Source organism: Octodon degus, unplaced genomic scaffold (genome assembly GCF_000260255.1).
Source record: "Octodon degus isolate 3935 unplaced genomic scaffold, OctDeg1.0 scaffold00004, whole genome shotgun sequence".
Classification (NCBI taxonomy): domain Eukaryota; kingdom Metazoa; phylum Chordata; class Mammalia; order Rodentia; family Octodontidae; genus Octodon; species Octodon degus.
Window position 1 is genome coordinate 34,715,100 of NW_004524580.1, and position 24,545 is coordinate 34,739,644.

The 24,545-nt window shown below is 56.2% G+C and overlaps 1 protein-coding gene across 1 annotated transcript in view; it reads right to left on the reverse strand.

The window, feature by feature from the left end:
- Window positions 1-24,226, reverse strand: part of Bpifc (BPI fold containing family C) — a 36,512-nt gene extending 12,286 nt beyond the window's left edge. The window contains exons 1-13 of the mRNA XM_023717366.1: window positions 24,164-24,226; window positions 21,469-21,495; window positions 17,666-17,789; window positions 16,789-16,909; window positions 12,591-12,719; window positions 11,679-11,834; window positions 11,534-11,597; window positions 10,612-10,672; window positions 6,934-7,025; window positions 6,293-6,469; window positions 5,222-5,275; window positions 4,097-4,270; window positions 3,148-3,215 (exon numbers count right to left, since the gene is read on the reverse strand). Of these exons, the coding sequence (XP_023573134.1) occupies window positions 3,148-3,215; window positions 4,097-4,270; window positions 5,222-5,275; window positions 6,293-6,469; window positions 6,934-7,025; window positions 10,612-10,672; window positions 11,534-11,597; window positions 11,679-11,834; window positions 12,591-12,719; window positions 16,789-16,909; window positions 17,666-17,789; window positions 21,469-21,495; window positions 24,164-24,226 (1,310 nt within the window). The remainder of the gene's footprint in view (window positions 1-3,147; window positions 3,216-4,096; window positions 4,271-5,221; window positions 5,276-6,292; window positions 6,470-6,933; window positions 7,026-10,611; window positions 10,673-11,533; window positions 11,598-11,678; window positions 11,835-12,590; window positions 12,720-16,788; window positions 16,910-17,665; window positions 17,790-21,468; window positions 21,496-24,163) is intronic.
- Window positions 24,227-24,545: the final 319 nt, after the last annotated feature.

A 24,545-nucleotide genomic window follows, 5' to 3' on the forward strand; every position in this document is an offset into this window, starting at 1 on the left:
GGCTGAGGTTGACCCCAAAGTTCAGGTAACCTCATAGCCTCCCTTTCCTGAGCACCTAACAGACGTCCTGACATGTACCCACTCCCATGGTCATGGCCACCTCCTGAGGCAGCTTTATTAGAGCACTGCCTTACAGAGGAGAAAGTGGAGGCCAGAGAGCTTAAGGACATTGCCTGAGAGGACACAGCTGTAAGAGCAGTGGTCGGCTCTGGATCCAGGTACCCCAGCTCTGGGCAGCCCTGTCCTCACTGCCTACCTCGCCCTCTCCTGGGGCCTGTCTCTGCATCTGACGTCTATGCAGCTGGCTCCAAGTGGCTAGGTCAGGGGACACTTAGGAAGGCGGAAGGACTTGCAAGCCTCTCTGGAGACCCTGGATTGCCTCACTCTGCACCTCCACCTGTGCTGCATCTGCCCTGCGGGTCCCTCTGACATCACTGAGACCGCACCTGCTCATCTGGAGAGGCAGGCCTGGCGTGGCTGAGTGAAGGAGCTGGCCGGGTGGCGGGGGAGGGCAAGGCCTAGCCTGCATGCCAGCTGGGTGGGGCTCACTGCCGAGTCTGCCGTGATGCCTGCAGTAGTCAGGCCTGCTCAGCGCCAGCCAGGTGTGTGAGGACACAACCTCACCTCACAGCAGCCCGGTGCCCACTCAGTACCCAGCTTGCTCCGTCCAGAAATTCTGCCTGATTTTTGCCCCAGGGCCCCACAGTTTCATTTTGCAGTGCCCGGAGCTGTGCAGCTGGTCCTGCTAGCCCCGCGAAAGCCTCTAGGCCTTGCCTCTCAGAGGGCCCAGGGGAAGGGACAGCAAGGCAAGGATGCTGATTTCAGGGCTCGTGTTCCTGAGGTCAGTGCCTGCAGAGATGTGGGAAGCTAGGGAAAGAAATCATGGCCCCTCCTGTGCGTGTGTGCGGGCAAGAAAGTCTGTGAGGGGCTCCAGAGCGTGGGCTAGGAGGCTGGCCAGCCCCAGTGAGGGAAAAGGGTGTTCAAGTATACAAGGCCGTGTGTGCGTATGTGCATGCACATGCACTTGCATGGTGTTGGGGATCAGCCCAAGGCCTCACCATTAGCCATTTAAAACGTGTTTCTCAGTTCTTCCCCTAGACAAGCAAGATCCCTGAGGCCAAGCCCAGCAGGTGGGTCCAGGAAGTAGTGAGACCCAGGCTTAGTTTGGGCGCCCTTCCTCCTCCCAGGTCCATTCCACCAAGGCCAGCATGCGACACCTGGGGCCACATCCTTCCTCCTGCAGGACCACTGCCTGGGCCTGCAGCCTGTGGCCTCCCCTCCCCCAGATCCAGCCCCATGCTCCCCCTGCTGTTTCCTGTCCTCCCACACCCTGAAGCACCTCTGAGGCCCTAGTGTCCTCTGTGGCTCAGTCAGGGCCACCCCAGCCCTCCCCTTGCCACCCTGCAGGCCTGGTCTGCCTCCCACATCTGCTCTCCTGCCTGGTGTTCCCTCTGCTTCCTGCCTGCTTATCAATTAGAATTGCCAAATGCCACACAGCAAGCTTGGGGTCCCTTGATGCCCCAGAGCCAGGGCCACCCTGTGACTTCTCGGGCCTGAGCTAGTTTTGCTTTGGGGCTTTCATTAAATTTTTTAAAATTACATTTTACAATGGTGTTAGTATAAAGTAGGTACAATTGAGTCTGGACTATATTCTTTTTAAATGATTTCTTATTTAAAAATATATGCCTGTGTGCATATGGTAGTGCATACATATAATCCTAGCAACTCAGAGGCTGAGGCAAGAAGGTAATAAGACCCAGCCCAGCTAGGGCAACCTAGGGAGACTTTGTCCAAAAATAAAAACTGGCCAGGGAGGTAGTCCTGTGCAGAGAATCCCACCCCCTAATACAATGGAAGGAACAAGGGAAGCATCTTCCTGAGACCCCAGAGTAGGGTGGGCTCCTGGCGCTGCCCTCCGGAGCATTGGGGGCCGGCTTGCGGGGAAGTCTGGGTCTGTAAATCACAGCATGGCTCCGCTGAAATCTTTACTCTCTAGTAAATCATACTGCAGGTGCCTGTTAAAAACTGTATTCCTTTTATTGGAAAAGGATAGTTACAAGGAATATTTTTATGAAAAATAACTGCTCCGCCCCTCGCAGCTGAGCGACCTGCCTCTCTGTCCAGAGGTGCGGCTGCTTCCACAGCCTGCTCTCCTGTCAGGGAGCCTGTGCTCTGTCCTCGCTACTCAGCAGGCTTTTACGGAAAGCATCTCCTGCGCTTCCAGACGGGAGCCCGGGGCTGGCTCACAAGCCCGCCTGCCCATTCTCCGCTGGCTTATGGCTTCTGCCCTGGCCTCTGAACCACCCTTCCCACGCCCACGCCCATGGCAGGACTTAACTCTCAGTCTGAGATCAGGAAGAAATGAGGGCTCTGCAGATGGTCCTTCAAAGGGCCACAGCTTCCAGGGCCCTAGCCCCTATCCTCCTGCCACCCAGCATCTCCTGCCACTGAGGACCAGCTGGGCTGTGCTCGCCACACTCTGGGGACAGCCCCGACCATCAGCATCCAGTCAATAGCACTGTAGAACCCTCAGTCTGACTTCCTGACTTTGCAGACAAGGACACTGAGTGTCGAAGATTAATAGACTCAGTCACAATCATAGAGCCAGGAGAAGGGACCTGCAAGTTGGGTCTTTAGCCCATGAAGATATTTTTGGTTTGAGACAGGGTCTTCCTATGTAGTTCAGAATGTTGTTGAACTCACTCTGAGCCCAGGCTGGCCTCCGAGCTCAGCTGATCCTCCTGCCTCAGCCTCCTGAGTGCTGGGATTACAGGGGCGCTCTACCCCGCCCAGCAGCCCCCTAAGATTTGCATTCTTCCCTGACATCAGGCCCTTGGAGGTCAGAGAAAAGCAACCTAATGCTTCTGGGCCGTTAGAATGTGTACTTAGGTCACAGAATTAGCGTTATGATTGTATTGCTTCCTGGCTTATCGTAATATTACCGTGATGGGAAGCAAAATGGAGGACTTCACAGGGCAACTTTGGTCAAGTTCAACTTTGGATGGCTGGGCTTGTCACAAGGATGAGCTTAACTGGTGTGTGTCCCCACGTTGGCCAACCCACGCCTTCCCTGAAAGGTCGTTTTGTCTCCGTTTTTGTTCACTCCCCTGTCAGCGTGGCTCCTGACAGCGGTGCCCAGTGACTTACCTGTTGAGAGACAGGGAGCAGATCAGCCTTTGTCCTAAGATAGCCAGGCCGACACTGGTACTGGCGACCTGCAGACAAAAGGGTGGACACTGAGGTCAGCGCTTCCGTCCACCTCAGCACCCGGATGTCATTTCCTATGGCAGCGACACTGTCAGCCCCGCTTCCCTCTGAATCAAAGGACGTCGGCAAGAGGTTGGTTTGGAAATCTTGTCTTTCAGGTAGAGAAACTAAGTATAAAGTCTATTGTTTAAGGGTCTCCATTAAATTAAAGTTTTTGCTTTTCACCTGATCTTACCTCCTGTCTTTCCTGCTCTAATTTTGCTTAGCCTCATTGTATTGGTTCCCTTCTGATTGCGTCTGGACTTCAAGTGAATGTGAGTAACCTTGAGCTCTACCCTGACTGCTTTATTTTGAAGAAAAAGAAATTTACTGCATGTCCCTGCAGGATGGGAAGGGCACTGGGCAGAAGAGACAGCTCATGAGGTGCGGGATAGAGCCCTGCCGCCAGCCCCTCTGCACGCCCTCCCCAGAAGCAGAGGGAAGCCAGGGCAGTCCCTGCTGACTGAGGCCCTGGACCACACCTGCCCTGAGCTGCTGCTGATAGCCAACTCCATAACACCCCGGACTCATAGGTATGACAAGAACAGAAGGTGATGCTTGATCCAAGCCCCTTCTCCGGCCTCAGCCCAGAAATGCACCCCAAGCCCTCCCTGGCACACCGCCATCTCCACGTGGGGCGGCCTCAGGAGCAAGCTCCTTCACTCTCCCAGAATGCGCTGCGTGGAGGTGCAGTGGGCCTGGTTTGGCAGGGCCCCACTGTCTGCCCTCCCCTCAGCCTTAATTGGGGTGTCAGCACTCACACCTCTAAGCCCCAAGAAACTTCCAGTCAAGGGTCCACCACAGAAACAACTGACACCCACAGGCCATGCTCCTGCCCTTCACGACTTACAAAGTCCATGGAGACAATGGGCTGCACCTCGGAGGTATTCCTGAGCTGTGTGAGCAGGAGGACAGAGGCAGGGATGTCCAGGGTGAAGTTGCCCGGCTGCAGGCGGACGGCTGGCGGCTCTGTGGCCATGATCCGCAGCATGAGGGGCTGCGGCAGGAGGTAGAGACCTGCAATCTGTCCCATTCAGGGCGAGAAATGGAGAGTGCGGGTCATGACCTGACGAGTGGGATTCACAGATCTGGTGCGGCCTGTGGAGACCACACCTGGCAGCACACAGACAGACTAGAAGAACCCTTTGAATAGAGCGGCGGCAGCATGCCAAGCCCACGGTAAGGACGGCCGACATTTCTCGTACATGGTGTGTACCAGTTCCCTTGCCGAGGGCTTCTCAGCCTCCCTCTGGGCTTTGCACCCCCCAGGTGGGGTCTTATGGATGTTCCTGCTTGCAACAGAGCCCGGAAACTCCAGGGAAGCTGGGAGGCCCTCTCAGGATTCTGGGAGAGGAAGACGTAGCACTGAGCGTCAGGCCTGAGGTCCTGTCCCTGAAATGTCTTTGTTCCCTAGGCCAAACCTGCAGATCTGTGCTGTCCAGTACCTAACTTGCAATGCAGGTGCAGTGTTAACAGGTGATTTAGGAAGTCACAAATGTGGCCATCCCTTCTTTTCTTAGGAATTAAATATTTGATTAAAGCTAATATATCCTTTAAGGTCTTTTTTTTTAAAAAAAGGATGGGATCTTACTATGTAGTTCAGGCTGCCCTTGAACTTATTATGTAGCCCAGGCTGCGCTCAAATGCATGGTGCGCCTCCTGCCTCAGTGTCCTGAGTGCTGGCATGACAGGAATGTACCCCACAGCCGGCCTGTATGTAATCACCTTACTTCAAGCGTGGTGGAACCTTTTGGAAGGAAGAGATTACTTTATGAATGTATAATGACTTCAATTGTAATATTCTTTAAACTTTAGCATGTACCATTTGAGGGAATTAGATTAAGAGGAAAAAAGAATTCTTAAGAAAGGAAAGAGGGACCCATTCCCGGGCCCAATGGAAGCACAGCCAACCCACAAGTCTGCAAATAACTGCAATGCAAGCGCGCTGCTGAGGAGCCGCGCCCAGAGCACCCACCTGTGAGAGCACAGCGCCAATCCCTTGAGAGTTCTGAATGAGGTGGCTGGAAATCTGAAAGGCAGATGCCATCGTGTGAGGACAAGGTTTTGCCTCCACTGTCTCTTGAGGAAAATGTGGGGTTCCACATGATCCTATGTGTGCTGAAGGGCTGTACCCTGAAGTGTCCAGGGGCCCTGTGGGTCCATAGCCCAACCCAGGGGACCTGAGTAAGTAAAGCAGGCGAGGTAAGCTGGGCGGTGGAGCGCACTGTCCAGGCTCACGCACGACGTGATGTGCCTGAGCAAGCGCTTGGGCTGTGGGAACCCGGAAGAGCCGCGTGCAGTGGTGCGCCCCGCGCACCCGTCCGCAGGCCTTGAGGACAGCCCTTACTTTCTGAGATTACTGAGACTCGGGCGCTTATGTGAGTTACCCTCGCAGGTGGATGGCTTCCAAGCCGAAGCTCCAAGCCTCTAACTGCCGGCACCTGCAGACAGCGCTGCTGTTACCATCTGAGCAGAAAAGGCAGCTTCCGTGCGTGCGCGCGCGCGCGAGAGGCGCACAGAAGGCGAGGCTGCTCAAGGGCGCCCGTGCGTGCGGTCGGCCGGCCGGCGGGCTGCGTCATGGCGCTCACAGTCAGCAGGCATCCACACTGTGACCGGGCGCTGCTGGCGCGAAGTCGGGCACCGGCACCGGCACCGGCAGGGGAACCCCGGATGTTGGTGTGACCCAGGAGCAATGAGGGGCGCAGCACCAGTGACACGGACTTGGGTGCAGGGCGTCGGTCTGGACGCTTCGTCTGTGCGTGAACCTGTCCACGGCCACAGAGAGCGGGCCGCGCAGGAGCTAAGCCACGTGAGCGCGGCCTGCCGCGCGGCGCGGAGGCCTCAGCCCTGGAGCCCGACGGCAGCCGTTGGCTAGCCCACAAAGCTCAGATGAGCAGAACTGGAAACTTAGCTGTCCGCGCGGAGCGCCGGGGCTCGGCCCACGACCCCTCCTCTCACTGCCCTGCAAGCTGCGATGCCTACCTCGAGCTGTGACGTAAACGCCCCCCAGTGACGCAGGCGGCCACCAGCTGCCACCTTTCCTCACCTCCTTGGTGGACAGCGTGATGCCGAAGGCACCCGCGGCGAAGTGTGCAAAGGACGCTGACCGGAAGAAGTACTCGGAGATGCCGACGTAGAGCATGGAGTCCAGGCGCTCCGGGAGCTCGAAGGGCTCGGGAGAGAAGGGCGGGTCGGCCAGGTCGGCCGGCGGGTGGAACGTGCCCTGCAGGACAGCGGGCCGGTTACCGGCGCGGAGCGCGCCAGGCCGGGAGGCAGGCGCAGCTGCAGGGGCTGCTCGCGGGAGGTCGGAGCTGCAGGGCGGAGCAGCCGCCTCTGAGGGCTCCCCAGCCCCGCTCGGGTGGGCGGGCGGCCCCGGGAGTGCAGGCTGAGTCAGGACGGAGAAGGCCCGCTGCGAGCCGCCCGCCGTGGGGCGCGCTCGGCCCTGCCCCGACCCGACCCGCTGTGAGCCGCGGAGGTCCTGCTGCGGCCGCGCGGGCGGGAGGCGGACGAGGCAGGCAGCCGGTCATCTGCACCCAAGAGCTCACCAGCTAGGACGGGGCAAAACCCGAGAGTCGCGGAAGGAAAACTGGGCCGCTTGAGCGCGCCTGTGCACGATTCCGTCCACAACGCTCCGCGCTCCCAGGGTGGCTGTTGAGGGGAAGAGCGGTCTGAGAATGACCAAGTTACCTTCAAATGCAGGTCGAGGTAATGCTCAGTAATTTCCGGAGGGCCGATGAGGGAGCAATCCAGCAGCGTAAAGTTGTCAATCTTGGTTAAAACTGAATGGCCAAAAAAGAAAAAAAAAAATGATTACTCAATAAAGCTTGGCATAAGATGAATAAAGGCCCAAACACTATTTTTAGTTCTCGGTTTAAAATCTCCCCTTTCACAAGTAGTACACGCTTACTTTTGAAAATTCAAGAAAAATAGGTAAGTCTAAAAAGAAAAATAAAAACCCTCCTTGATCGCATTACCCTAACAGAAGCTCCAGCACAATTTGGGGCCTGTCTTCGGACACGTGACCACTCACACGCATGTCTACACATGACACATACATGGTTGGATTTTTTATTTTTGAGACATCATTGTTATTTGGTCTCGCTCAGACTCATGGTGATCCTCCTGTCTCAGCCTCCCCAGCGCTGGCATCATAGGCGGGCTCCACCATGCCCGGTTTCAGTGGCTGGCACACTGTGCCCAGGGTTCTGGGGCCAGTATGGCATGAGGTGCTGGGGACCAAACCTAGTCCTTGCACTTGCCAGGCAGGTGCTTAGACCATCAAGCTACCTCCCCAGCCCTTCAGACATGCTCTTGCGATGAGTTCAGGGTGGCCTTGAACTCACGGCATCATCCAGGTCCTACCTCAGCCTTCTGAGTGCTGGGCTTACAGGCATGAGCCACCACACCCGGCTGTGTATAGTTCCATTTTAAAAAGAAACTAGCACAAAACCCCGTACAGTGTTCAAGCTTAGTGCTATAAGATTTCGATGTAGTCAGAATTTTTTTTTTTATAATGAGTATGTACTACTCTTGCAATTATAAGTATGTTTTTTAAAGAGGCATGCGAGAGAGAGAATAAGAACCACTAAGTCGGAGAGGCCAGGCAGATTCTCACGCATAATACTACATTCTTAGATTGGCATTTTCAGGCTGCAACAGAAGGCCCGGGGTGCAGGGCGGGAAGGGCAGGGTCCTGCGGCAGGAGCGAGCTGCCGGGGCAGTCGCAGCCCGGCTTCCTGCCTGGGCCTCAGCAGGCCACAGCCCGGCCAACCACGTGAGCTGCTGTGCCTCCTTCGCACACCTTCTCTTCCTGTGCTGCACGCTTGGTTTATTCCAGAAGGAGACGGGGAGCAGAAGGCAGTGGTGGCTGCTGAGGGAGGGAGTCGTTGGAGCCTTGCAAATGCACCCCAGTGCTGATCTGCATGGGCCCCACTGCCGCCCCTCACGGCCAGGAGGCTGCCTAAGCTGGGGAAGCCTGGCCTGTGCATCCCTGGCTGATTCTCTCCCTTCCTGCCTTGCCCGCCCCACCCCCACTCGCATCCTCTGGGCCTGCCCCGGCAGCGTCCTTGCACCTGACGTGGCTGCACCCTGTGCCTCGCGCTGGGGACAGAGCCCTTCTCCCAAGGCGCTTGCAGCCTGAGGCAGAGAACCCACGGTGCTGTGGAGCAGGTCTAGCGGGAGCTGCTCCCCTCAGCCCTCCCTGGCTGGGTAAAGACGCCTTGCATTCTCCTGGGCCCCAGCTGCTCAGGGTGGAAACCAGAAGTCACCCTGACCGCTCTCACTCAGGAGCAATGCCGCCGACACCGTCCCTGCAGTTCTGGAAGCCGATCCTGTCCCAGGCCTGTCGCCTGGCTCTGGCCAGCTGCTGTCGGGTACCACCTGGTCTTCCATGCCTGGCCCTCCTCTTCCTCCTGCTGTCAGCCCAGAGGCCACAGCATCTCCCGGCAGCTACATCAGGCACAACAGGCTCCCTCCGGTCTCCCTCCGGTCTCTCTAGGCGTCTATCTTGGGCCTCAAGGCAGATTTGCAGGCTTCTCAGAGTCTGAGGCCTCACTGTCCTCTCCCCGTCTGGGCCTCCACTGCGCACCACTTTCCCCATACCCACCCCCCTGCGCCTGGTGTCAGTTGGTGCCTCCAGCGCCGGTCACGAGGCTGTCGCTGGTCTTTGTGTATGAGTGCTCCACCTGGGTATCCTTCCCGTGTGCTGTGGCATGCGTGCCCCAGTCTCATGCTGCAATTGTGTGGCCAGCCCCGGGGTGCCAGCAGGTTGGGCCTCTCAGAGATGCTTAGCCCGAGGCATGCTGACCCCAGGGATGGAGGGACACGTTGCCCGGGTGCAGGCTTGCTGCAGATCCAGCCAGAGCAATGTTCTCTCTGTCCCCCACATATGTCCCTGCCCACTGATCAGGCCACGACTCAGCACGGTGCCCTGAGCCAATGCTGGCTCCCAGCCCTGGATTTCCTGAACCGTGAGATAAATAAAGTTCCTCCATTGATAAAGTCCTTGGCTTGTGTCATGGCAGTGGAAGAGGCTCAATCCAGATCCGAGAGCAACCTCATCCTACCCCACCGGGCTCTTTCTGTAGTGTCATCTGCTTGGGAGGGGCCCTCCTGGCCGCGTGCTCTGAACAGAAACCCCAGCCCCTCCCTGCTTTCTCCGTTCTCTGACTACCTCCATGCCAAGCGTCAGTTTGCGGGCCCATTTGGCCTCCGATCTGCTTCTCCCTCATTCCGGGAGGTGGAGGTTTCTGCCTCCCAGGGGCTCAGCCAGAGCTGGGGTTAGTCCTAAAGCTGGGGCTCTTAGCATCACAGCTGGTGGCCAGCAGTGTCCGGCAGTGGCCAGGAGTGGCCAGCAGTGGCCAGCGGTGTCTAGCAGATCCCAGGTGATCAGGATGGTGGTGAACGAGTGGGTGGAGTGCAGACGGAGCGGTCAGTGCACACAGGAAGTATCACTGAGGGATGCGGCTGTTGGAAGACTCAGACTAGAGTGAGGCAGCCAGGGAAGGCTGAGGGAGCGGAGGGGGAGGGACTGTGGTGTGTGGGGACCAGCAGCATTCAGGATGGACACAGGTGCTGTGCGGATCAGTAGATGCAGGGCCCGGGGCTTCTCCAGCAGAGCGGGACTTCGAGCAGAGCAGGGTTGGTGGCCACAGAGAGAATGCTGCAAGTGGCACGGGGATGGGAGCAAAGCCAGCCCGTGACTACTCCTGGGCCCCAGTTGAGGTGGTGGACTTGATGCCTCTTTCCCTGAACCTGCAAGTCCCCACGCCATTTCCTTGTGGCTGTCGCCATCTTTCCTCAGCACTTTCACTTTAGACTGTACTTCCATTCAGCCACTCTCGGCTCTGGACTTGATGCTGAAGGTGGCGACTGAAGGGGAGCACAGGGGGCAATCTCACTGAGGCTGGGGTCAACTGTCCTGGGGGAGCTGGGCTTAGTGACAAAGCTGGGGCTCATGCCAGTGATCATTGGCTCCTGGGTTGTACCTGAGTCTCCTCCTGGGGACATCACTAAGTAGCAGGAGAGCATATGTCCCATGCTCAGCAGTGTCCTACACGAATCTGGGGACATTAGGGCAGGGTGTCTGGGTGTGACACTGCACAGCTGTCATCCCAGGACTCAGGAGCTTGAATCAGGAGGATCATTCTGAGCTCAAGGCCAGCCTGGGCTTCATGGTGAGACATTGTCTCAAAAAAAACCAAAACCAAAACAAAAAAAAAAAAAACACCAAAAAATCCAAAACCAAATATTCAGAGTGGGAGCAGAGGGGGAAGAGCGGGTGGTCTGTGCCTTAAAAGCAGAGCTGGGGGACCAGGACTTGAAGGTGGGGTGGGCGCTGCCCAGGGCCCCCGTCCTGAGACTCACCATCCAGGGAGCTGAGGTTGACGTTCAGGGCTTCCACCTGGTCCGTGATGATGGGACAGAGCTGTGGCAAAGGACAGAAACAAGTGTGTTGTCGGCGGGGGTGGAGTGTGGGGAGCTCACCACCACTCTCCCTGCAGTTAGAGCAGCAGCGCCGCAGCAAGCGGGCCACACCCGTGAACCAGCAGCAGCAGGCCTGCGGTCCTCCTCTCGGTGCCGTGTTAGAGCGTGTGCTGCTGCCATACCCAAGGAAACTTGTCCTCCCTGAACACTGGCCCAGCCCCACCCCTGTCACCACTCTGTGCCCAGCCGGTGGTTGCAGCCAGACTGTCATTTAGCCTGGGCTGGCTGAAGTGTCTGGAGAGAGAGTCAGTTAGAAGCCTCCCTCCTTGTCCTCCCTCTCTGAGTGGGACTAAGGTGCACCTCGGGGAGGGCCCCGTCCCTGCGCTACGTGCTGCTGCATGCCGGGCAGGGCTGGCCCTGCGGACATGGCCTGAGCCCGTTTCCTTGATTTCCATTGCTCTGAACCCCTTCAGTGAATCTAGCCGTTGTGCAATTATGCGCCAATTCAAGTGCTCTTTCTTGCTTGCTAAGCCCAGGTCTGATTTTTCTAGACAGACAAATTTATTCTTCTCCTGCAGCCCTGACAGACCCTGGTCCAACGCGGGGCACTGAGAGGTGCAGAACGAACACTTTCTCATTGCCTGCCTGCCCGCCCCGTGGCAGGCAGCTGAGGGCAGAAGGGGCTCTGCTCCTCTCTGCGGCCCCAGCATGCAGCATCACTAAGTGTCACAGCCCTCATGTGCCAGTGCCCTGGACGGAGCCTTGTGGGCAGCAGGTTCTCCATAAAGACACATTTAAGGGTCAGTGGAGGACAGCGGGCCGCCACTGCTGCCCTCGGCCTGGTCCAGCCCCAAAGACTTACCATCGTGTTTAAGTTCTTTAAAATGGGCTTCTCCATGGGCTCAGCGAAGGTGTTGTACAGGGCACTGGGGAAGAAGGAGAGCATCTCCTGAGGGGTGTGACACGTGAGGCCCCCACAGGCGCATCTGCCACGCTGCCCCGCTCACCTCAGTTCCCCCTCGAAGGAGACGTGGGCGTGGCTCACTTGGGCGGAGCAGTCCCGGAGCTGCAGAGCCGGCTGGCCAAAGGTGTTTTGGGTCGGAATGAGGACACCAGTGAAGTAGACTCCTGAGAGGAAGAGGTCGGCTCCACCCACATCGTGGCTGTGAGAGAGAGTGTGATGAGGCCCGGCCTGGGCCAGGCAGGAGAGAGGCTGCCCCTTACAGGAGCGTGGGGCCCGGCGACCTCTTCTGAGCTCTCCAGGCTGGACTTCTAGAAGTGGGGGATGGGATGCAGCAGGCACCACGGGCTGTGCAGTGACCTCCCGAGTATGTTACTCGGGCACCCCCTGGCAGGCCCACATGCTGCACCCACCGCAGGCACGGGCTTTAGTCAGAGCCGGTCCTCTCTCTCAGGACATCTTCCATGACATTTGATCAATGAGTCACTCAGCTTTTAGGGGAAGGCTAGAACTCCCCACTCCCTCCCGGCAGAGATTTCCTGATTTAAATCATATATGGAAAAGAAAAATACTCCCAAGAGCACTGCTATTGCTGAAAGAAGCCCAACAACTGTGTGTGTGTGCACACGCACTTTTGCACACGCACACCTGCCATCGTAGCCCTCAGCAGGCTGAGACGGGAGGGTTGCTGTGAGCTCAAGGGCAGCCTTTAATACATGAGAGCCTGTCTCAAAAATCAAGAACAGCGGGGGCCGGGGAGATGGCTCAGTGGAATAAGCGCTTCCCTGGCAAGCGCAGGGGCCTGAGTTCAATCCCAGGTTCCGCAAAAAAAAAAAAAAAAAAAAATCAAGAACAGCAGGCAGCTGGACACCGCTCCTCGTGGCGGCCACCCTAAGACCCCCCACACCAGCTGTCGCTGCCCCCATGGCCTGGATAGCAACGACGCGTGGCTACTCACAACAGTGGAGCCCTGACCTCCCAGTCCAAGCTGACATTGGTGGTGCCGTGGTTGGTCAGTACTCGGATGCCCACCCCGGGCACGAACGCCAGTGAAGCATTTGGCGATGAGAAGGCATTGATTTTTATGCTGTAAGACAAGGAACGGGCGAGTGAGGTCAGTTCTTTCACACAGGTCCACGTCAGGCAGGATTGGGAAGGCAGCCAGGGACTCCCAGGGCAGCTGTGGATTTGGGTTCCTGATTCCCCTTCTGCTCACCAGAAAGCCCTGCTACTGAGCTGAGGGAAGAAGTGAGCATGTTTGGAAGGAAATTTGCAAATAACCAAGCAACCTACTTCTTTAGACCATGGCAAGCACAGCAACAGTGCTGCTTGTCCCTTTAGTGGCTCCAGGGGTGGTACTCAGATTTTGGCTGGACGGTGCTCATGGCTGGGGATGTCGCACACCTTGCAGGACATTCGGCACAAGTGTCACCGATGTCCCGCTCCGCCAGGCACAGGGACAACCCGATAGCACCTTCCATGGTTTCTAAGTGGCCTCAGTGAGGTCAGGACTCCCTAGGTGGGAGGCTGCCTGAGAGGCTGGCTTCCCAAGGGACCCTGAGCTGGTGACAGTGACCTTCGGTCTCTGGCAGGTGGACGGCCACACTCCTGGCGACCAGTTCTTTCCGACCTCTAGGGCACCAGTTCTCCCTTCTGGTGCCCTAGGAGGCACTTGTGCTCTGTAATCTCCAGCTGGGAGAGGAGAGCGTAGCAGCAGCTTAGGTCTCACAGGCCACTGGACCCAGACCCGCAGCTCCCTGGCTTGACTTCGGGCCGCTCTGACCACCAGGCTGCACCGCCTCCTGCACCCTCCCAACCATGCTTTGTGCGGGTCGTGCTAGCTCAGCTGCGACTCTCGTCCTCTTCCAGGCAGCGCTCAGAGGCCCAGCTCAAAGCCGAGTTAGGAAGGAGAAGGAGCTCATCTGGGTGCGACCACAGCAGGGAGAGCAGCGTCCCTGGCAAGCGCAAGGGCCCGAGTTCAATCCCCAGTTCCAAAGGAAAAAAAAAAAAAAAGAAATTTTAATTCTCACTTTGTAGCCCAAGCTGGCTCTAAACTCAGGGCGCTCCTCCTGCCTCAGTCCTCAAGTGCTGGGCTTATAGGCATTTGCCACCATGCCCAGCCTATTCTTTTTATTTTTATTGGCACGTAACAGTTGCTCAGACCTACGGAGTGCAGCACGGTGTTTTTCCACATGTGCATGCTGTGCGACCAGGCAGCGTGACTGGCATACCTAGGCCCCTGGAGGCCACCATTTCCTTATGCTGGGAACATCTCCTATCCTCTCTGCGAGCTATTTTGAAATATTCAGGAGGGCTTATCAGCAGGCTTTCCTCCTGCACCGCAGAACGCTGAGAGCTTATGCCTCCTGCTCCCGTCCTGCTCCACTTCCGCTGCCCAGGCTCCAGCTCTGGTGACCTCTGTTCTCTTTGCTGCCTCTACGAAGTGAACTTCGTGTGTTACATTTTTTTCGTTTGCTCCCCTGCTGATGGACACCGAGGTTGCTTCCACACCTTGGTCCTGTCAGTGGCGCTGCGCTGAACACGCAGATGAATGCAGCCGTCCTTCACCACCCTGGCTTCACTTCCTGCGGGTGTCACGGGGTGGGCACGGCAGCTCCACTCCAGCGTTCCGAGGCGCCCACACCCCTTCCATAATGGCTATCCTAACTCTCACTCCATGACGGCGATAGCACAGGGTAGGAAAGGTCCTCTTTCTCACACAGATCGAAACAACATTGAGATTCACTTATTCCAGAAAGAATGGTGGCAAACTCTTATAATCCCAGGACTTGGGAGGCTGAGGCAGGAGGCCTTGAGTCCGTGGCCAGCCTGGGCTACCTAGATTCTTCCGATCCCCTCAAAAAGAGGTGAAAACGCCTGAAGTATCATACGTGTATTAACTCCACAAGAGGGATGTGATCATCATGTGTCACAAACATGTGCCGACCAACACGGCCTCCAGCTCCTAGCATTTGTTAGGTGGCCTCTGGAGAAAGCAGCTTGGTGCCAGAACAACCAAAAGCGTCACTCTTTCTCTGCCTCTGCGCTCGCAGATGCCTTTCGGCCCTTGGATCCTTGCCATTCTGGCTGAGGTGTGGTGATTCCTCTCTGTAGCTTTGGTCTGCATTTTCCTGATGAGGAAGAACGTTGGGCATTTTCCCCTGTCCTTGTTGGCCCTTCAGATATCTTCGTTTGAGAACTGTCTGTTTGGGTCACTTTTCCATTCTAGGATTCGACTTTTGTTTGTCTGTTTGCTATTGAATCGTGCGGGCCGTTGCTATTCTGGGGCTGCCTCTTATCATGGGAGGAGCTTGCAGCTACCCGCCCCCAGTCGCTGTCTTCCGGGTGGGTCGCACCCCTCCCGCGGCAAGAGTCTCGGGGAAGGAAGGACACCGGCCAACCTCTGTGAGTGTCTGCACGCTCAGGCTGTGCTTCGGGCTGGACCCGAAGGGCTTTGCCCTGACTAACGTCCAGGCAGTGTGCCTAGGCTTCTAGCAATCTCATGGCTTTGGTCTACTTTGAGCACAATAATTATGGTTAATAAAAAGTTAAATGAACTCAAAGTAGCCAATAGGGAAGATTTTGGATGTTCCCAACACAACGAAATGATAAAATATCTGAGTGGCAGATACAGGAATGACCTTGATCTGATCAGTGCAAATTGTGCATAGGTTTTGAAGTGACACATACACAGGCACAATTACTATCTATTAATCAAAAATAAAATATGTTCTTATTCTAATCTACCCAACACATTAGCATCTCAGTATGTAACCAACATACAAATTACTGAGACGTTTTACTTCCTTTTCCCAAAATAAAGGGCTAAAATCTGGTGCGTATGTATTGTGAACTCAGGGCTCACCTCAATTCAGACACAGGATTTCATCTGAAATATTTAACCTGTATTTAGATTTGATAAAAGTTTTGCTTGGAAGAGTAAACTTATATGTCAGCTTGTCCTAAACACACTTAAAAGTTCTTCAGTAATGCAATCAAATGTCCATTTTTGAATTAAAATTAATTACAAAAGAAATGAAATTATTTACAGTTAAATAAAGCACAGCTCCTCTGCTGCGCAAGTGGCAAGTCACACAGGAGCAGTGCCCGCTGTCTGGGGGTGCAGGTATGCAACCACGGCCGGAGGCGTCCATGTGTGAGCCTGCTCTCCCCTCCCTCACCAGCGCTTTGCAGCGCACAATTCTCGCTAGAGCTTTCTGCTATGGCGCGGTCGTGTCATCTACATAGCAAGTTGTGGAAATGTACTGTCAGTGTCCACCTGCCCGCTGGACACCAGGGCAGGGCGCAGGCCAGCGCCGCTCGCTGTGTCCACCTGCCCGCTGGACACCAGGGCGGGGCGCAGGCCAGCGCCGCTCGCTGTGTCCACCTGCCCGCTGGACACCAGGGCGGGGCGCAGGCCAGCGCCGCTCTCTGTGTCCTCCCCACGTCCTGAGAAGAGCCTGGTGCAGTGCAGGTGCTCAGTGGGCACCTGGGGAATGGCTGACTCAGTACGGAGCCCAGAAACTTTCCCTGGGTTGCCATCTCTGCTTTTCCACAAAGAAACCTCTTGAGTTGAGAAAGTTATTCACATCGGAGAAGCTGCTGCCCCAAAGTGTTGGGGTTGCAGAGGGTTTTCACTGGGTTGAAAAGTTTGGGGTAAATCATGACTTGTGGTCACAGAGAGCTCCTATAAAAGCTCGGGTCTCCCCCACCTTAAGATGGAACTCAAGACCCCAGAGAATACTCTTGCACTGTCCTCCTTTAGAACACATGAACAGCTGGGGAAACACTGCCGGTTGCTGTCCAAACTCCCAATCTCCCTTTCTGTGAAGGCAAATATCTCTGAATTTTGGGGGATGACAAAGTTATCTGATTGAAAATCTGATTTCTCAATATCCCTTGATAATAAATCTGTCCTTTGTTTATGGCAGAGTCTTATCAGAGAAGCATGTTAGGGAAAAGCTTGTTAAAAGAGGGAGACGCACTCAGCTCCGAAGAGCCCTTTCACCCTCACACTTTCTCCTCCCGGCTGCACAAAACATGGATTTGATGGCTGTAGCTGCAGCAGCCATGTGGGGCTGTGAGGCAGACATGGGAATAGATGTCCTTGTCCCCTGGGCCCTGCTATCTGGAGGACAGAGGGATCTTTTACTTACTTTGAAAAATTGTAGTTCACGTAATCAATCTTCAGAAATTCAAGAGTCTCAGAGCCTTTTAAATCTGGGATGTGTTTTTCTTTTAGTATTTGCTCTATCATCTCCATCCCAGCTTGAACACCTGAGAGGGAAGCAGGCAGAGGCTTGGAGTAAGGACGAAGGCAGCGACGCTGCAGTATCACCGGCCACACAAGGGCAGCGCCTTGAGCACGGTACTCTTTCAGAGCAGAGCGCAGCTGCGGCCCAGTGGGTGCTCCTTCCCCACAGCACTCAGAGACACAAGTCCTCACAGGGCCAGCATCCCCAGAGCTTCCGTGGTGTGGCCAGGGCTGGTGACCACGTGCGGGGGAGCTGTAGATACCCCGCACATTCAAGCCATGCGGCTGCTGAGGGTGCGGGCAGCTCTCTCCAATCTGCGCGATCTGGCTCTGGAATCTGCAGCCCTGCCTAGTCCCAGAAAGGAATTCCACCTTCTTCTTTCTGTCCATGCCTGGGGCCCGCAGCCCACAGTGTCCCAGGGGCCTCTCGGCCCCTCTGTGTTCACCGCATGCTCATACCATTTACACTGAAATCTCACCCTGCTGCAAAGTGTTCCGAGCCCACTGCAAATCCAGCCCTTCTGAAGCTCTAAGTGAGTGGAAATTGCCCCAAAGTTCCCACCTGACACCCTCCAGAGCGCCCTGAGCTGCAGCTCTGCCAAGTCTCCTCTCCATGTGTGGGGGAGACAGCTGGGCCTCGGGACACTGTTGGGATACGCCTCCTATCGGCCACTGTTTCAGGCGACACCCTCTCCCTGGCAGCCTTGGAAGCCCTGCATTCCTGTCCCAGCCCCCAGGCAGTGCGAGTCCTGTGCTCGGCCTCCCGAGTGTCCACTCACCGAAGTCCAGTGCCCGCTGAGTGACCCTTGCCTTGATCCCGGCGTAGGCAGCCTGGGCAGGTGCGCCCCAGAGACTCCACACGAGCAGGCATCCCCAGAGGACTGGGCGCATCTCGGCTCGCACCTACGGGGAGCAGCACATGGCCCTGTTGTCCTCCACTTCCCCTCGGCAGGCCGCACGCAGCCTTCGCAGGCCTTACCCTCCCTGGGTGCCCCAGACCTCCTGCTCCTATCCTGTGGCCTCTTCTGTGGGCACAGCTGGGCTCCACCTGGTGAACTGAATCAAACAAGGAGGACAGAGATGTGGACACATGTGAGCCCCAACCTCAGTTTCTCCCAGCTGAAGGGGGACCACACAGGTGTGTGAAAACACACACGCGAACACACAGATACACACATTTGTGCACATACACACGCACACTTAGAACACATTGCAGTCTGGCTCAGCAGCCTTGCAGGGAATTGAGGGACAGGGCTTTGTCCTGGGAAGGACATGAAGGGGGTTGGAGGGGTGTTGACAGGTTTGAGCCGATAACCCAGTAGCTCAGGAAGATGGTGAAGCTGGATAACGCCCTCTGTCTGTGGGCTGCAGTGGAAGGCTCAGCTGCGTCAGAGCGTCTGCTCTTGCCCCCCCATTTCTGGGTCGCTGTCTACACTGGCCACACAGGCTCTCAGCCAGTCCTTGCCTGTGTGGGGCTGGTGTTCAGCTCCCCAGAGTGAAGTCCCAGGCCCACCACTGGCCTGCCCCATCACACACTGTAATCTGCATGGTGACCACGTTCTCCAGGCCTCCCAGGATGTCCTCTGTGAGCATCCTTCACGACGCCACACCCTGTCACACTCTGCTCTGTGCTCTGCCGCTTCTGTGCCGTAGGGGCACACCCAGCTGAGCATGTGACCGGTGAGCTCTCACCGCCTCGCCACAGCCGGGGCTAGCCCATCGTCTCAGCGCCAGGGTGTTACCACGGCCCCCTCCTTGGCCTGCTCTGCCCTAGTGCCCTACTGGCTGTTCTCCACCCATAGCCAGCATGCCCTCTGAAGATGCCGGGGTCACACTGGGATCCTTTGTGCAACGGGGGCACTCCAGGTAAACTCCAGAGCCCTGCCTTGCTTGCTGCACGCATGCGCACTGCGTGAGTCTCGCCCGCCTACCTTGGCAACACCCACCGCGGCTCACGGCTCTCTTGCACAGCCTTGCTGCCCCTCAAAGTACCTCCCAGGCCACATGCCCAGCCCTCTTGCTGCCTCAGGGACCTGCCAGCCTCTCCACGCACAGGACCCTTCCAGTCTCCTTTGCTCTCTTTCTCTCTGGAGCATTCACTCTACCTAGTGGCTTAGGATTAGGGGTACCACCTGTCCAGGCATAGGTCAGCTCCAGATCATTGCTCCTGGCCTCCTCTGAGTGGCTCTGGTCTGATCAAGCAGAATGCCCAGTCCCCAACCACATGCCGTGTGTCCCACCACTGTCCGCTCTCCCAGGACCTGCAGAGCCCTGTGCCCTCTGAAGGCCCATGTGGGGCACCAGATGCTTGCTGGCCTCCCCAAGCTCCTCTCATCTCTTGCTGACCTTGGGCCGGAATAAACGCTCGTGCCCACGCACTGTTTATTGTCTTGCTCACTGTCCACCGCCCCTGCCAGAATGCCAGTGCAGGAGGGCAGTGACCTCACCTGCAGGGCGGGCTCCGTGGGTACTGTGGGCGACCAGCATGGGTGGTGGGATGAGTCAGTGAGCCAGGGAGGAAGAAGCAGCCCTGCCCAGGTCGTCCCGGTGCCGGGCTCCCCACAGAGGTGACGCGTAGGGTGCGTGCCCACTCCTGGAGCACAGGCCCCCCCAGATGGCTGTCAGCGACGGTCCTGAGCAACATGCAGAAGGCTAGGCTTGCAGCTGGCTGGGGAGAGGGCGTCCTGAGAGCCTGGGGAGCAGGCTAGGACAGGACTGCGGGAGGGACAGAGCCCAGGGCTGCCTCCAGGCTGGTGCAGCAGGACCCCGCCCATAAGAAATACAGGGTGCTGCGGACTGGGGCTCATGCTGTGTCCCTGGAGGGAAGGGACTGCATGGAAGGCATCCCACTGGGGCAGCTCCAGGGGACTTCTGTTGGAGGGCAGGACATTGTCACAGCACTGGACAGCGAGGAAAAGAACGGCACCCTGGACTCCGTGCCCACCAGAGCAAGAACTAAGGAGAAGTACAACTTCACCAACTCCAGCACAAGACTCTGGGTAGCTAAGAAGTTTCCAGAAAAGGATGGGGGTTGAGAGAGAAAATCACCCATGGAGTGTGTGTGTGTGTGTGTGTGTGTGTGTGTGTGTGTATGTGAGGTCCCCCAACTTCCACAGATAAAAAGCACAATGAACCAAAGTGAAGATGTTACTCACTAATGTGATGACAACCCAAAGAATAAATTTGCATTTCTTTACCACTTACAGCACTCGCCAGGGTGGTGCCATTAATTCCCAAGAGACATGCAAAGCCTGCACGACTGTCCAGGTCTCCCAGGCACCTGGGACTCAGACTGTGTGCATACGTAAATCATTGATTGGCTATATATGTGTGAGCTTCCAAATTTTCATCTGGGAATTTTAAATAGGAAATTCTAAATTTCCAGATGATTGATGTCACCTTTAACATGGAAAAAAGTTCAATATGTACATCTGGAAATTTTCAACCATCACAGTACACCCCTCGTTTTGTTTTCTCAAGCACAGATGTGGTTCAAACTCCTTCCCAGCAGGAAAGTATGTTTCCCGGGTTGCCTCAACAGTTGTTTTTGAAGCAGTACAAGTTAGTGAAGGTCTGGGAACCCAAAGCTGTAGACAGAGAACTGTGACTTTCCCTGAGAAATTTTATGAGTGGATGCAATTCCCGGGGTAGAAGGGTGGGTTGTTGGGACTGTAGCTGGGTTGTTTGGTTAGAAAGGTGATTTACGGACCGGGGTGGGAAGGAACCTTGTCCGGTAGGGCAGGGACTCCTGGAAGGCTCAACAATTGCTGGCAAGTAAAGACAGGGTGAGCTGCCTGGAGGCTTTTAAAGTCTTCCTAGCAAGCTGCCTGTTCTGCTGCTTCTGAAGAACTGTCTCTTTCCAGGAGTCCAAGCCTTTGTACTTACTCTGTTCTCTGCCAACACACATCCAGAGAGACCCTCCTACATCCGACACTCCCTGCCCAAGCCAGCCCAGCAATGGGGAGTAAGAAACACCGGTACAGTTTGGAAAACTCCTGAGTCTCTCGGCCCCGCTCAGCTCTGCTGCTCGCCCGTGAGAGCTCTGATAGATCTGGGAGGCCGATTAAGGGAGGGGCTCGCGCGTCAGATGTCCCCTTTGAACAGAGCGTGTTGTTGAAGAGTTCGCACTCTCAGGCTTAGAGGAGTCTGTGCTGGCAGCCATTCCAACAGGCTGGGCTTGTGACACGACTGAATGGAAGGCGTGGGATGTGGCAGCTCCGGCGTGTCAGGGATTCAGCCTTCCTTCTGACTTGGTAGCAAGGTCTCCCATGGTGAAGGGCCATGGGAATTCCTGCCAGCTCTTTCCTCCCAAAGCACCATGATTCGCACCGACAAGATCAGCGACAGACAGAGAGACAGCAGGAGGGCAGTTCTGCTCTGGCAGGATCTAGGTCACTGATACGGTCTAGGCCCCAGCTCCAGAGGGGCTGCGTGGTACCACCCACGCCAGCTGAGGGGCAACACAGCACTCACAGCGATGCCAGCCCAGACACTCACACGCCTGAGACCCAGGTGGGCACGGTGACACAGATAAACAGGCAAACCCCATGGAAACCTAGGCAACACTAGGAATGACTCACACCTGGGGCGGCTGGCTCCGAAAGGCGTCCTACCAGATCCAGATGACCTGCGGCGAGTCAGCACCTCGTGGGCTAGGACCGTGGGGGCTCTCACCTCAGGCCCAGGAGCGGCCGTGGCTGGGGAGCACCGTCCTTCCCTCTGCCGTGTGAGCCCAGTGTGTTCTCCACCTGGCCTGGATCGCCAGTGTAATTAAGACTGAATCATGGCTCTGGAGACTTCTTTTTAAATACCTCTTTCAAAATGCAACACAGAATTGCTTCACCACCATTACCCAATGGCTTGAATGAACACTACAGATACTGCCCAGCTGGGTGGACCACGACACCCAAGCGATGGGTTCCTCCCTGGAGGTGCACTCACAGCACATGCAGACAGACAGACAGACAAACAGACAGACAGACAGACAGACACACACACACACACACACACACAGAGGCACACAGACACACACTACCTTTTTGAAATTGTTTCCCTACTTTACCAAAAATGACTAAGTTAAGACTTTCAGCATTTGAAAAAATATGTCAGAAAAGGTGCCTTTGGACGCACCCTCAGTGGCCCTCAGAGCAGGGCTGAAAGCCCGAGAGGACGAGCCAGGTGGCTGAACTATCACCCCATCCTATGGTGCAGGGTGTGAGCTCGAGGCCTGCTCCTGCTCAGAGTGCTACCAGTGCCTTCCTGTCCTGCAGCCTTTTGACATGATGGGGACAGAGTCATAGCCATACAACTTAAGTTCTCCAGATTTTAAGCCCATTCCCACGCCAATCCCAGGTCTCTGCCAATACCTGTTGGGTGGGTTGAGATCTGATCACGTGATGGGTCTCGGGCCTTCTGTCTTTGGGCTGTTGCTGGGGAGGGATCCCGGGCCCTTCTCACTGAGCTCCATCCCCAGCCCACTTATTTTGAGACAGGGTCTCACCAAGTCTCTAAATTTCCCAGGCTGGGCTGGAACTTGTCCCACTCCTGCCTCGGCCTCCCAGAGTGCCAGTGTCTTACGTCGCATCTAAAGGTCTCTGGGTGAGATGGTGTGACGAGCCTTCCTGGTTTGCCAGGATGTGGGAGTTGTAACCCTAAAGCCAGGCCGTTTCGAGGCAGTTTGCTCCCCAGTGAGGCCCAGGCATGGCCCCTTGGTGCTGTCCATCCGCAGGCGCTCTCCTGCTCTGATGCCTACACATGCAAGCCAGCTTCTCACGAGCAAAGTGGGGATGAAGCGTGCCTGGCTGTGTGGGCTGTGGCAAACGAGCGCCTGGATTACACGAGATGTGGAGACAACAAGGCGGTGTATGGCTTTGTCAGCAAATGTGTGGCCCTGTCTATGGTGGTGAGAGCCTGCAGCAGTGTCCATGTGGACACTGCCACTGACTATAGGCCAGTCCTCCACTCAATCAACAAACACTTACTGGGGAGTACTATGTGCAAAGTCCTCTTTAGCAAAAAAAGGGGTTTGGAGTTTGGCAGCGGACACAAAAAGAACAAGCAGACAACAAAGATGCTTATGGTGCGGGTACCACATGCTGTGCTGGCCCTGTCCCTGGGTGTACTGAGCCAGCCACCAAGACTGGGCATGGTGGTGCACGCCTGGAATCCCAGCGCTGGGGAGGCTGAAAACAGGAGGATCACTATGAGTCTGAGCTGCGTAGTTAGACTCTGTACCAAATATATTACAGGGAAAAAAAAAAGATGGTTATAATGTGAAATGTACTCTGCTGAAGGATGCGTGCTGCTGTCCCCAAAGCCCACTACATGGGTTTGGTCCCCAGGGTGGCACTGTGGAGGGTGGAGGTGTCTCTGACAGGCAGTCACTGAGATTGTGCCTCCTAAAGGGACAGTGGGGCCAGCCCCTTCCTTTTTCTCTCTTTTGCTTCCTGGCCATCAGGTGAATACTTTTCCCCTCCCACATGCTCTGGTCTCGACATGTGGCCTCATCCCCAGTCCACAGTGATGGGGCTGAGCTACATGGGCTAATGTAAACCTTTCTTTTGAAGTTAGTTCTCTGTGGTGTTTGGTTGCAGCGACAGAGAGCTGCTGAGCACAGACTAAGGAGACAAGAAGAATCTGGCTGCTACGTGGCCTTGGCCTTGGCAGGGTGACATGGGGGAGGGGCGGCATCCTTTGTGGGGGTGGAGGAGGAGAGAGCAGTGAGCTGGCCTCGGCCATCAGAAACCAGGTGGGCACTGGCGGGCGAGAGGGGGGCTGTGCGGAGCGAGGTGGGTGCGAGAGTGCCCCACACAGCGAGGTGCGGCTGCCAGGGCAGCTGGAGCGAGGCTGTCGCGGTCTTGTACTCATAGAGATCACCCGGGGCGGGTTCCTGTGGCCCATGAGGTCCTGGAGTGTGGGGGACGGTTTCCAGTGTGACGCGGGTGAGCACATGACATCAAACTGTGTGTTGGGAAAAAAGCAGCAGGCAGGGAAGGCAAATGACATCGGACACCAGGTGGGGAAAGTTCACGCAGCGATGCTAGATATTTCTGCCTTCTCCTCAGCAACTCCCTGGGCTGGCAGCATCTGTTTCTTCTTTTCCTCATTCCCTCTTTCTTCCTGTTTGAGACAAAGAGTTGCCGTCTCCAGACTGAAGACATGCCCTGTGTCCATCAGATGGGGCCAGGATCCGTGGCAGGTACTGCCCGTGGCACACAGTCCTCCACATGGGAGCTGAGTGTGCCGCATCCGACAGCACCTCCTTCCTCAGGTCCGACCTCGTCCTCTAAAGCATCTCTGGTCTGCACAGACACGAATGTGCTCTGTGAGGAGCTGCTCATCTTGGTTACTTGTCTCTCATTGCTGAGACAAAATACCTGGCACAAAATACCCAACACCGAAAATGAAGGCAGAAAAGGTTTGTTTAGCTCACAGTTAGTGGAGGTTTCGGTCCGCACTCGGTTGGCTCCAAGGCAGAGCGGCACATGCAGAGGGCGGCAGTTTATGGTGGCAAAAAACAGCAAAGGGAGGAGCAGCGGCTGCAGCAGCAGCCGGCCTCTCTCTTTCACTGTATTCAGGCTCTCCATCCAGGGCAGGCGCAGCACTCACACCCATGATCCCAGCATTTGATCATGGACCAATCACGAGTTCTTGAGGCCA